This window comes from Petromyzon marinus, chromosome 28, assembly GCF_048934315.1.
Source record: "Petromyzon marinus isolate PM22_M1 ecotype Great Lakes invasive population chromosome 28, UKy_Petmar_22M1.pri1.0, whole genome shotgun sequence".
NCBI lineage: Eukaryota > Metazoa > Chordata > Hyperoartia > Petromyzontiformes > Petromyzontidae > Petromyzon > Petromyzon marinus.
The window spans coordinates 6,424,517-6,438,809 of NC_133694.1; the positions used below are offsets into that span (position 1 = coordinate 6,424,517).

The window sequence follows — 14,293 nt, forward strand, 5'->3', positions numbered from 1 at the left end:
CTAGACTCTCCATTCAACAGAATGGGGCTCTAACAAGAATTTTGCCACGAAAGATTAATGTAATAAAATGGGATTCTAATGCGAGTGAATTATGAATCCAGCTTAGAATGGCTGGATTCGTCAAAATCGCCATTGAAGTGTATTACATAGGCATTGTCTGTAGATTTTTTTTTCTCTTTTAGATTTTTTTCCAAAAGTATTTTATTGAACAATCAATTCAGGTACATACAGAGGGCATGTATGGTAATTGACACCAGTATAGACATACATTTCAATGGAGCTTCTACTCAGCTACGAACTGTGAGAATTTCACAAATCTGCTTAATTATACACGAACATCGCTAAATGTGCATGTGCGATACAATAGACGAAAGACACGTGTCTCACATTATTTTAAAAAATTAGTTGAAACACAATGCATACGATGGCCACACTTAAAATAGGAATGTATTGGGAATGTTTCCGCAGGTTTAAAACTATAGAAACAATGTGAGATTTACGCGCAAATTTGACGCCCAATATGCCAATTGGAGGCACTTGCTTGCGCTATCCGATTTCGCCAATATTTCCAAACCCTTGAAATTTCCACGGCAGTCTTTGCATAAATCTCACACGAGCAGACAACCCCCACCTGCGGCAGGGACAAAGAAATATCTTGGTGCATAGCCGCGAAGAGCAATTTTGCCCTCGAATAAATAAATTGGTCGCAGAAATCATGCAGACGAGATGACTTTGGCGAAGGGGTTCACAGTACGTGCGTGATTTATCCTCCAATGCTGTAAGACGGCATGAGATTAAACGAATGCCCCTATTTTCCATCTCAATCAGACAGAGCTGCCTCGCTCTGGCATTAACCGGACTCTAAAAGTGCTGCTCCACGAAGGAATATTGCTTTTCATAATGTATCTCGATAGCTAGGCAGTTTGTGCCAAGCAGGCTGAGAACACACAGCGGATTTCTAGATAGTCACGCATCATTAAATGTAAGCGTGATGAGTTGCAGTATTGCCGAGTCTACCTTTAATGTTTCTCCCCCCCCCCGCTCCCGTTAAACCCTCCCCCACCAAAAGAGGTGCAATCTGCGGCGATGCCAATGGACCGCCGGCCTCTCTCTCTGAAGAACGAAATCGGGATTTGTGGCACGACCCGACGGCGTTATTAAGCAAGGGCAATGCTTCATTTCCGAGCTCGCATTTATATTGCAACTTGCCTCTGGACATTAATACGGATTAATATTACAATCATCCATTCGTAATACTAAAACCTGCCTGTGTGTATATTAATGGCCATACAGCATAATAGTACGTGCCATCAGCAAAGAAATAACAAATGTATTCATGGTAACGGGTTATTTATTTCCCCCCCCAGAAAAGCAGACAACCTCCCCATTTTCGTTTACGTTATTCTACTTTACCTTGAATGAAAAATAAAGGTTCATATCACGACTTTAAAATAACACCCGTGGCTAAATTTGCAAGACTAAACAAGCAATTATTTAATGAGCTTGTATAACCTGTTTGGATGTACAAAACTACTGTAATAGATTCGTATTTTTCCTAGCAGCCATATAGACGTGCAGTCTCATAACTGCTGACACCTTTACATTTTTAATGATGACTGTTTGTTTGATTGGACTGATATTATTGCACAGATGCACACGTGGGGCATGTCGGACTCCTGCACAAAACTGAGAAATTTTGAGTAATGAAACAGAACTCTTCCAGCCATCACTTATGGGGCTGAGGGAGTGTTAATGTGAGCCCAGGCTTAATATTTAAATTGCCACTGCAAGTGCAGTTGTCGCAACATTGGCATAAACTAAAATCAATTTGCTAGACACACCATAAATTAATGGAGATGCGTTCCATTTCAATGTTGTGCCCAAAAGTAGAGTTGGGGGTCAAGATTATCTGACTCTTCCTAAAATGCATTTGAATGAGAGCTCAACAAAGGAAGTTAATTGCATCACAGACCCAATTATGAATGAATAAAACACTGCTACATATTAAATAATAGCTAAACCCTTAACAGCCGTCTCAAATTCAAGCGACATGTAATCAGGAATGACAAATATGCAACAGGGAGATTTATAATGATTGCGCGTTTTTATGCGGAGGAGATTGGGTATTTTGTTAATTATATTAATAACACTGCCTTCATTTACTTTACCTTAATATACAAAAAGTAATTAATAAACATTATGCTCACACTCATTAAAGTTATATGTATTAAGCCATATTAAAATAGTAACTGCAGTCTGATTGAATCTTAATCACAATGATTAGGTTCGCATAATGACTGCTTAGTTGTATGCCACAAACTTTTTGAAGAATCGCGTACAATATTTTTTTTTTAACCCGAGAAAGCCCGCCCCTCCCCCCTCTCCCCCTGCCCAAAAAAAGTCTGCAGAGCACTTTCAGCTGCCAATACAGACTCACGAGAGATTTCAACGAGTTCGTAAGTATACTTCTCCGAGCTTCCCAGCAACAAACTAGTGAGAGTCTCTGATAATCCTCAACTCCAAAGCTCTCCTCTGGTGCGACGTCGGCTTTGGCCATTTCAAGTACACCGAGCCTACGAGTGTGCGTCCAGCTGCGAAAACAACCACCGTTCCCAAGACCAGAAGCTTCTCGCCGAAAACAAACACCATCACACGGGAAGCCGGAGGCCATCTGTGCAAAAAAAAAACCCCAACCAACATCATTGCGATGCTCATTTATCACTAACTGGGTCTTACGTGTCTCGGTAGTGGCCGTGTGGATGGAACCGTGATGGATGCACAGGTGGACAGAATTGGGTGATGCAGATGGGACGAAAAGCCAGTTCCATGACAAATGAGATTCATCGGCCAAGTGAAGGTCTTCAAATGCACAAATGTCATACGGCCCAATTCAGCTGTGGTAAAATCAATTACTATGTCGATAGTGCAGCAGTTCATTGCAAATTCCATAGGGTACTTTTGTAAATAATTGCATTGGTACATCCATCTGTACAAAAGCCTGTCAATAATTCATGGAAATCGATGCGGCGCCCGTTTCTTGTCGGACATGAATTACTTCCTCTCCGTTGGTCGAATTCATATTTTTTGTTTGTTCCGGGCACCCTTTTTTGGTTCGGGTCTTTTCATGCTGGACGCATTCTCAATGGCACATTCGATTTGCAGAGGTGCACTTCCAGTATGCATTGGAATCACTGCATTATTTAAAGCGAGCGGAAATCCAAAACATGACGTGGGGGGGTGTGGGCGTGCGGAAGCCATTATTGTGCAATTATCATTTATGCAATTATCACAAAAATGCAGCCATACCACGCAAAATACCCGACTCGCTTGTGACATCTGACTGATTTTCCTTCGCGAAGGCTTACTCGATAATTTCATGAATAAATGAACGGAAGGATAAACACATTCGCGTGCGTGTTAACCAAAAAAATAAACGGATCTGATGTCACTGACGGCATTGGTAGGAACGGTCGAGATGCACGATTTTGAGATTGTCTCAAAGTCGCGGATTTCGTGGATTAGAGAAGCTCCCCGCTGTCGTGCGCGCTTTGCTCATCGGCTCCGCAATAACCACGACTGGATTTTCGCGAACGCGAACACGGCAATTTCACTCGGGGGGGTGGGGGGGGGTAAAAATTCACGCAGCGTGAAGGATCAAAACAGCTCAACATTCCTGCCTAACACCTGTAAATCCTTACTTTTAAATACGATGCTTCGATAATGGTCCTCGCAGCTGAGCAAACTATAAAATTGGAGGGGTTGGGTTCAAATAACCCATAATGTTCCATCCTGGGCACTTGCACTTAAAACAGCAAACGACAACAACGATTCCACTCCCCTGAGCGAGTCCCCGTGACCCTTTGTTGACCTTTAAAAGCACTGCAAACAACCTGTCTTACAGCTATTATACACAGACGGCAGGTCAAAAAGTTTTGCGAATGACATTTGAAAAAAAATGCGTCATACCACCCATGAGATTGCCTTATTTCAAGGCTTACTTCTGTCTATAAATCATAACAGAACATTGGTTTTAAGTCTGTTGCATCCGGGTTTCCATTTGTTATTGGCATTATGTCCAAACACATTCTGAAGGTCCCTGAGTGTAGGCCTTTGGTTAATTCACCGGCAATGTTTTCTATACTTAAAAGCAAAAAAATAACACTTGGAATGTTTGCTATGCTTTGTTGGAACTTAAAGAGAGTATGATATGAAGCTGTCCCAATTAATCACCGCTTTTGCCAAAAATGGCACCATGCTACAATGCCTGTATTATTAAGGAAACGTGATTTGAATGATAATTTTTTTAATCAAGCAATTGATCATTTTACATTCACGGAGCTCACGTCTGAGATCCTATTGGTTACATGTAAGGATATATGAACAGTTGTACTTTAATTGGAACCTACCATATCTAAGACAGCATATAAGCACACATAATCTAATGGCATGCACCCAATTGACAAAACTTGTGGTCTCCTCTTCACTGTTCATTACACAAATTAAATTGACCTGGCTGCCGAGTACAGAACCTCGCACTAATTCCTGCATTAAGCTAAATGCAGAGTTTTCTTCTCAGCTCAACCGAATCCTCATTAAGTGAGGCATCCCTATGTGATTAATCACACTACTTCAAAAGCTGCAAATTTCCATGCCATCATTTTACTTCACTTGTGCAGGTTTGACCTTACACTAAAACTGTGTACGGGTTAAATTGTTCATTCCGAGCGCAATTGCATGGAAATGTACATCCATCTCAGGTCGTGAGATATGCGGTATTGTGTAGAGGTGTATCGGTATGTACCTGGCACGGTGTTTAAAGGTCAGCATTGGGTGACAGAGGTGGCTGGGCGTGGTGTTGGCTATCTACCTCCTGGTGTGCCGTACTGACCTTCATAGGTGCTCACAAACAGCACTTGCCTAGTAAGGCTATACAGGGGAGTCTTTGTCAATGTGTGTGCAAGCACGTGTGTTTAAAAAAAATATATAATAATAACAATATAGTTTTGGTTATTGTCATCATCAGCCATGTTCAACCCACTGCTGAACAAAGCCCTCCCTAAGTCTTTGTCATATCTAACGATCCTGCAATGAATGTGATGCACTAATCCACTAATCCAAATAGTGCCTGTACATTTTCATCGCTCCATCCCCATGGCTGACATGCTCTGGGGCATTCCCCCCATTTGTCATTGCAGAAACGAATAGAGTTGATTTTGAAAAGAAAATGCCAGGTTACATTCATGTACGCATGTTGATCTTCTTTCACACCGTACATAGCCAACTGTGCTAATTGGTTAGCTGCATACATGAGAGAAACTCAATCGCAATCGCACATAACTTGCACCATTTCGACTGGGAAAGCACAGAACGGTAAAAATACATTCAAGCAATAAAAACGCGCTTGATTTGATCAAACATGGATGTGAATCGTACAAAAATATATAATTTGCCTGCACTTTTATCATGTTTTAATCGGCACATTGCTGTGACATCTGTGATGCAGTGAATGTAAAATGCTACCAATAGGTTTCTAATTTTCACAAACATCATCACAGCTGAGCTGAGGCATTAACTTCCTTTTGAAAATGTTCATTGGATTCCACTTGGGAAAACAATGACAAAACATAAACATATTCTTGGTTCTTTCGGTAAAGTCAATTAGAATGGAAATAAAATAATTGTATTATGTTTTATTTTTGTATTTCCATTCTACGTGGCGACTTTACCGAAAGAACCAAGAAGATGAATCCCTGCAGTCACGAAAGCTTTAAATCGAAAAAGATAAACAATCACCATAGACACACTCTTCCAATAATTTTTTTTTCCCGTGTGGGACCTCAAACGTGCTCACACAAACTTGTAATCTTGACACCTTATCTAAATACATCACAGATAAATTACGTGCAGGCAAGTAAAAAAATGTACTTTCACAGGTTCTGCAATTCAAAGCCATATTCATTTAATTATAATATTAACATAATGAGAGGAAATAAATAAGGTAGATCAACTTTCAAATGTCGTCAGTGTTTACAATTATCAGCTTATTGAAAAGGTAAGGTCCCTGGTGGTTAGGCTGCCATGAGGCATGCCTTTTAACAATTTATTTTTGTATTAGTGTTTATTCGGATGGGGTTTGGGTGGGTGTGTGGTGCAGTGTGCTGCTTACACTTGGAAGGTTGGGAGTTCAAATTCCGGTTCGGAGTAGACTCAGCTCTTCACCCCTCCGGGTGAAATCAAATGAGCACCACTTGGTGGGAAGTCAACAGTGGTTGTCCTGTGGAAGATTTTCTCCCCACCATAGGAATGTGGTAATTCTATCACTAGCTCAGGGCAGTAAAACAAGACACGTGGTGCACTTCATGAACATTTCCCACTGCAAACGTTTGCAATGCACTGCAAACGTTTGATTTGAAAATCACTTAATTTCGGTCGGCGCAGTATTTGGCTGCATCAAAAGATGAAAAAGCGTGCTAAGAAGCGAGGGGAGATGCAGGCTCACAATTACATTGAGACACTCGAAGGAAGGAGACAAGGTTAAACACATGATTTAAACTTCAGAAAAGTCAACTGGCTTGGGGCAAGAACGTGTCTCTCGAGGGGATAATGGCCGACGGTCGAGAGAAGCGGCAGAGTTGCAGCCAAGGGTTTTCCCCGCATCCGAGACGGTGGCGGACGAGGAGATGGAGTAAAGCAATCAGCTTGCGTGCAGGCGATAGGCGGATTGTTGCATTGCAGAACCATGAGAGATGGCAAACGCCTTGGGGAGGGCCCTTATCCAGCAGTGGAATGAGCACGGCTTATAATGATGATGACGATGGGTACATATCGTACCATAACATCCTGCCTCTCGTGCTTAATGCCTGACTCCTCAACTCTCTTACTCCTTCACACGCTCCCCTTTCCAAGCCTAGGGCACCGTTTCTTCCTGCTTCGGATAGGGATGCACCGTCAATTCAGGGAATGCCATCAATTCAGTCCCTTAACAATACATGTCCATGATAATAAAAGCATAGCACTCCCCCAATCGTTATACAGTAAAACTTTGGATTGCGAGCATAATTCGTTCCGGAAACGTGTTTGTAATCCAAAGCACTCGTATATGAAAGCACTCGTACATCAGTTGTGATCACGTGACGCTCGGCAGTACAAAGCGTACACGTACTACTCATATTGCAAGACCCTCGCTCGTTTATCAAATTTATATTTGTTTAAAATTTTTGCTCGTCTGGCAAAACACTCGCAGACCAAGTTACTCGCAATCCAAGGTTTTACTCTGTATATATAAACAAGCAATCCATTGCCACAGGAAGCCAACAACTTTTTGTATTTAAGGTAATATCATAAAGCTTGTCACACGATGGTTTGTTGTGTCTCATGCCCACTGCTCTGAAACGAGTGATTTTCCCCATGGATAGGCATGTAAATGAGAATTTCATTTCCCCACTGCTCCTGCCAATGTTTAATAAATGAATAAATAAATGAGAGTATAAATAAATTACACTTTCCCTCTGGTCAAGCTCTGTACCCGGAGCTTATGCTAAGTTCCTATCAATCCCTCTCGCTGAAGAGACGACAGATATTGCTGTATCCCCCAACATCTTACATTCGCCGTACAAAAACTGCCCTCTCAAAAAATAAAGTTGCCCGCATTTTATTCCAACACTCCACCGTCAGTCCCATTTGTTCAGCGCTCTATACTTTATCTGGCGAGAGCCCGTTGAAATTAACATTGATTGGCTATTTTTTTCAGCAAAACCCTGGGCAATCAAATGGTATGACAAACGTGTTTGTATGTATTTGTAGTTTGGCAGAAGATTTTTGTGCAAAATTTAGGATTTTTCCAACATCTGCACAGCAATCGCTTGCTCTTGGCAAATATACATCGTCACCATCATCATCAACGATGACTAATCCACTGCTAGATGATGTCCTCCCAAAAAAATCTGTCTTGAACTGCTACCGTGGAACTTTGCCATACCTAACTATGCTAATTAGAAAGGTTCTGCATTCCTAAAACATTAACTTAATATGCAATCAATGTTTTTGTAGTTGTAAAACAGTGTTAATAATGACAGAGATGAAGCAGTTTTAGCTTGTGTTTCTATACCACAGCCTACACGACCCCTTAAATTTAATAAAAAAATCCATGAGGCAACTGGCATCTCCTAATCTCAACAAAGACGCGGTACTTTAACACCTTAACTACAGCTGGCAGAGGGAGGATGGGGAGAGGAAGCTGCATGGAGAGAGAGAGGAGGAATTATCCTAATGCTCTTTCTTTATTGAGGAAATCTTCAGTGTCACAAGACTCCTTTTTACAACAATTTGGAAATCAACCTAATTCCATTAACATGAGGGAGTAAACCCACAACACCTGAAGACACCTACAAAGCATGTTCAAGGAAACCCATTGCCATATACGTCCATCCCCTGCACCACCTCGCAGCCTAAGCCTGCAACACTCGATACTACTACTGCTGCGCTGGTTTGTGAAAGCTGTGGGCGCATAGCTCGCTGAAGTGTGTCGAGCTCTGACACGTGCCGTCTAGCACGTGTCAACGTACGACGTTCCGTTCTGCATGCCTTAAGCGAAACCGTCGCACGTCGTTCCGAAGCGACACGTGGTAAAACCCGACCACACGTCAGGGCGCTAAACACCTGGTGTGCTTAGGTGGCCTCCTATCTGGACATCTGTGAACCTACTGAAGTTCAACATGCAAACGTGCATGCGCATGTGAAAAAGAGCTTCAAAGCTCATCGGATTCCTACAATCTCAATAAAGATTCTGATTCAATCACTAACCACTCTCAAGCCTGCTTAGCTTCTTCGCTCCAACTGAGGGTGTTTCCGTGGTCGGCAGCGTACGTGCACGGCGTGACATGCGCGCCGCTCGCTCCCTCGCTCGCTCGCTATTCACTCGCTTGCTCGTTACTCACCGGCCTGGTTGGTGGTGATGTTGACGGCGACCGACTGCGGCGGGTAGGGGCTGCGCTCTGACACGCCGTTCACCGCCTGGATCTCAAACGTGTACGGCGTGTGGGCGAGCAGCCCGCTGATGAAGACGCGCGTCTCCGTGAGGCCCTGCTGCCGCGGCACGAACTCGACGGGCTCCAGGCAGCGGCCGCAGTTGAGGCGCCGCGTGTCCGTGCAGCGGCGGCACACCACGTTGTAGAGGACGTCGTCTCGGCTGCCGAGGTCGCGCGGCAGGGCCCACTCCAGGGTGAGCGACGTCTTGTTCACCACGGCCGTCACGTCCCGCGGAGCGGACGGAGAGCCTGGGATTAGGAGGACGCAGGCACACGGGCAGGATCCGCGGCACTGTGAGGCGGGTGCTCGATTGAATGTCCGTGTGTATATATGTACGTACGCGTGTTGAATTTCGTTTGCTGCGTAAGTAGCCCACCGTGAGTGAGTGAGTGGGTGTATGTATGTGTGTTCAACTTTTTTCACACCGTATATAGCCGACCGTGCTAATTGACCGTTCAAATATCAATGGCAAGCGTGGAGGCCAAACGCGCTGCTCAATGTCTAGGGAAGTGATTTAGTTAAAACGAATTGATGGGAATAAACCGGACTCGTAATCGGAAAGTTGCGCATTTTAAAACGCCAGTCAGTAAGTATGTGAAAGTGGGTCGCCGATTCATCACGCGCTACAATGTCGATTAATTATTAGGTAAGCTTGGCAACTGCTTATTCTCACAAACCACTGCTAGCTTTACACTTTTACCATGTTTGAAAAACTACCCGTGAATAACTTAATTGATAGAACACAGCAAATATTACACCCCCCCCCCCCATCCCCCCACCATCCCCTTCACTACAAAACGACCGCAGAATGTCTGTGAAACACAGCGCGTTCTGAAGTCGATAGAAACTCCAAACATACTGGTGAATCGACTGGATTGAGGACCCCCCTGCACCCCCCTCCTCACCACCCCCCCCCCCCCCCCCCCCCATTGTGCCAGCCCTGCCACCGCTGGGTGCCTCTTACTCGTGCAGGGTGTCTCCGCGGGGTCCTTGTCTGCCCGGTAGTACCCGTTGCGGCAAACACAGCTCATGGACGCCTCTCCCGGCGTGCGGCTGTTGGCCGGGCATGCCAGGCAGGACCCCAGTCCGGTGCTGGCCTTGAAAGTACCCGAAGGGCACGCTGGAGAGACACCAAGGGAGAATTGTACAATTATAAACGACCCTTCCGAACCCAAGCAGGTGATTTAGCAACCGTATTGGTCAATGTTTGCTGTCTGCCTCCATGCTCCTCAGGAAGATGTAACAATTCGGGGATTTTTTGTTCTAAAGCATCTGGGCTTTCATCGTTACAATATACAGCTGTTTGCCAGCGCTTTAGTTCACATTTTGATAAACACAAGTTGCAAGACAGCGTAGTTGGCACACAAACAAAGATCCCCCATATAGCCTTAACAGACCGTAGGGGCAAGTGCTGTTAGCGAGCACCTATGAGGGCCGAAACGGTAAACGAGGGGGTGGGTGGCCAGCACCACGCCCGACCGCCTTTGTCTCCCCAGTGGCGATGTTTACACACCGCACCAGGTACTCATTTGAGGCTGAGTCGACCAAGGGGAGGCCCAGGACCAGTTCAGATAATCGTCACTGGTGTTGGCCGTGAGCGGGAATCGAACACGGGTCGCCAGGTTCGTAGCGCAGCGCGTTAACCGCTACACTACCGCACACAGACACATATGCACGCGCGTCAAGACTACTTCTCACACGTAAGTTGTATATGCCGCGGGGTGATCTTGTAGATTTATGGCTTATAAGGTCATGATGCTACATTTGGGGATGGCAGTGTGGCCTTGGCATCATGCCCAGCCACCTTTGTCTCCCAGGTGCTGATGCTAACTCATTACACACTACATACTCATTATAGACTGAGGCACTTTATGGGAGCCCCAAACTAAGTTCAAATACTGACTGCACCTGATAATTTACGTGCCAAGGAGTGAATGAAGCCTTGGCTACTCAGACTGCGGAGTGGAGTCGTGGCATAGTTGTTCGCACACCGGGCCCAGTGATTTTAATGATATCTGGCTCGGCCTTGGACCCTCCATTCCCTTCAGCAACCCACCCTTACCTAAACAATGTGAAGTCTTTTTTTAAATGGACCCCATAACCTGCAGAGGCATTTCGCCAACAGTGGACTGACAAAATGGTTATGAATACAGGTGTGCCTCGATATACGTTGCTTCAGTTTACGATGATCCCTTATTATGTTCGTCATGAATTAGTGCGGTTTTTTTTTTCAGTTAATGTCTGCTTTGTTTCGGTATTCTGTTTTTTTTCTCAATGAAATTTTTTTTTTCAGTTAATAAAAAGAATACAAATATGAATAGTAAACAGCCTCACGTTGTCGTTTGTCCGTGAGCGCCTTTTATATTGTTCCAGGGCGTTCTCCTTGCCGACCACCATTCACAGCCTCACCACTCGTTTACAGGCCCAGGCCTCTTAGTTCAAAATACGGTTTGCTCTCGATCAATCCCATCGATCTTTATTTTACGTGCCGATATCGCCCTCAATAAAGTAGGCATCGGTGCCACATTACAGCGGTGACGGGGGTGGAGGGGGTGGGCCACAACAGCAACAGAAATGGAAAAAAAGTAACCCGTCAATGCGATCAGCGGCTAAAACCGACGGAGCAAAATTAAATTGCAAGCGCGTGTAAAATAAAAGTGCAAATAAATCTCTACCGCTCTTTGGACTGTCCTGCATGTACTCCTTTGGGCTGTCCTGTATGCACTCCACAAGAGGAGGGAGGCAGATGCTCCAACTGCCTTTGCCTCCCAATCACCCCTCCACTCCTCAACACCTCGTCGCAGTATCACATCAAGCGACGTGCAACGCAGTTTATGGTTCGTAAATTAGTGTGCAGTTTTTATTTTACTTTAATTATCCACCGAGTTATTCTTATCCACATTTCCGCATGAAAATATACCGGTTGTCGTAAGGTTTTTCTTTCAGATATTTGTTTGTTACTCTTAGAAGCGCATCTAAGAGGCGTTATATAATGGTACCTCATGGGAAGATTCGGTTACAATGTGCGATTTTTCACTGTACGTTCATGTTTTCAAGAAAAAAAAACTCAAACCTGCATCGAGGTATGCCCAAAGTGTGCAATCAACTGTCATATCACTACCGAAGACAAAGATCCCCCGTATAGCCTCAGCAGACTGTTGCGGCAAGTGCTGTTAGCAAGCACCTATGAAGGCCGGCACGGCACATGAGGTGGTGTGGTGGGTGGCCAGAACCACGCCCGGCCGCCTTTGTCTCCCCAGTGGCGATGTTTACACATCACACCAGGTACTCATTTGAGGCTGAGTCGACCCTAGGGGAGGCCCAGGACCGATTTGAATAATCATCACTGGCGTTGGCCATGAGCGGGAATCGAACTCGGGTCACCGGCTTCATAGTGCAGACTAGCGCACTAACCGTTGTGCCACCACTCCCCACAATCACTACCAACCACATAGTCACACGCAACCTATTTGCATCAGATATGAGGGTAGCGCTCAAGCTGCACATTTCACCCTTGCTTTCACATCAGTCAAAATAATAAGTATTGAATATTCGCTGCATGTATAATGGGAATGTTTAATTTTATTCAGCACTGACATTAATGATGCTTCATTACTTTTCCAAATGTTTAAACCTTACTAATAGTAGTATTTTTTTTACATATTAAAGCCTTTATGAAAATTTCATATTTATGTTGTAGCTAAAATAACACGTTTCATATTTTATTCAGGGAATTAACCACAATGCAGCACATTTCCCGCATTAACAAACGAAACGTTCAATTTCGTTCGTTTCCCATCACACTTAATTTAACTTTCCCCACTTTTATTTGAAACATGGATACATAAATGAGCACTTTTCCAACTACACTTTCATTATTAATAGGTTTTTACCCTTTTATCTGGCACCAAAACTGACACCTTTATACAAGGGATCATGTTTGCAATAACTACAACACATGCAGTCAAAATGCAAACTAAAAGAGACAACTCTGATAATGATATGCACTGTCCCTGAAATTGATTAGTCCACACCCGAGAGAGGCTCGAGAAAAGCTGTCTCGGGTGTGGACCAATCAATTTCAGGGACAGTGCATATCATTATCAGAGTTGTCTCTTTTTGTTTGCATTTTGACTGCTTGTGTTGTGGTTATTGCAAACATGATCCATTGTATAAAGGTGTCAGTTTTGGTGCCAGATAAAAGGGTAAAAACCTATTACTATATCTTGCTACTGGCAAAGGAGGTCTCATAATGTACACTTTCATTAATTGGACATCCAAAAATGCACTGCGCCTTTCCAATGAAAGGGCCATATTTGCAAGAGCGTTCACATTTCAATCACGTTAAAGCACAATACGAACATATACTTTGCACCTGGTAAGCCTTGCAAAGTGACCGAATGAAAGCCATTGAAAGATTGAGTGGCTGGAAAAAAATATATAGTTATAATGTTATTTCATTTCCTCACGGTGCTCAATTCCTGGAACCATGAGCACATTAATTATTTCACCAAATCCCCAGACAATGCATCAATATTTATAAGAAGTGTACTGCTCTAGTGCTGTTCTAAATTAATATTGATTTGCACTCTCTAACCTTCATATAATAACACACCACAGCAGACTCAACATGTAATCTAGACTTATCTTAAAATACATCTTTTTTTTTCCTCTCTCTCCAAAAAAGCCAAATTAAGGAAAAACATTATTTCAAATGTTGGTGAACAGTGCAGGAAATATAATTCTGATTACATTTTGTGGTTCAGTTACATATATTAAATTAAATACACCGGATAATACAAGTGTATGCATGAGTGTGTATGTGTGACAAAGTGAATCTTTCTGAAAATCAATGTGGAAACTAAAGCCATACATGCACACACGTACATTGTCAATAAACAACTGCCTGAGCACATGCTATATCAGTAGGCATGGTGCCAGTAAGCATCTTTAACGTGAACCATCCCATTTGTAATGCTACGTAACCAAAGCTAGACGCACCACCAGCACAGCAGAAACAAAGAATTGCATTCTAAAAATATATATATAAAAATACCAAAACATGAAATCACGTAAAAAGATATCCATACACCCTTTAACAAGCTGTTGTTTCAGAGAAACAGCACACTCGTGGTTAGTATAGCCATCACCAAGCCCAACCACCTTCACCTTCCCAGTGCTAACGTTCTCAGGCTGCACGAGGGACATACACACAGATCGCGGACCTGAAATTGCTGAAAAACTGGGTTTTCATCCAGGTTTCAGC

The 14,293-nt window shown here is 43.7% G+C and overlaps 1 protein-coding gene across 4 annotated transcripts in view; it reads right to left on the reverse strand.

The window, feature by feature from the left end:
* LOC116946953 (ephrin type-B receptor 1-B-like) overlaps positions 1-14,293 on the reverse strand; it is a 179,859-nt gene that overhangs the window by 62,894 nt on the left and 102,672 nt on the right. For all 4 annotated transcript variants that reach the window (XM_032962245.2, XM_032962247.2, XM_032962246.2 and 1 more), the window contains exons 4-5: positions 9,992-10,147; positions 8,937-9,275 (exon numbers count right to left, since the gene is read on the reverse strand). In XM_032962245.2, coding sequence (XP_032818136.2) covers positions 8,937-9,275; positions 9,992-10,147 — 495 coding nt within the window. The remainder of the gene's footprint in view (positions 1-8,936; positions 9,276-9,991; positions 10,148-14,293) is intronic.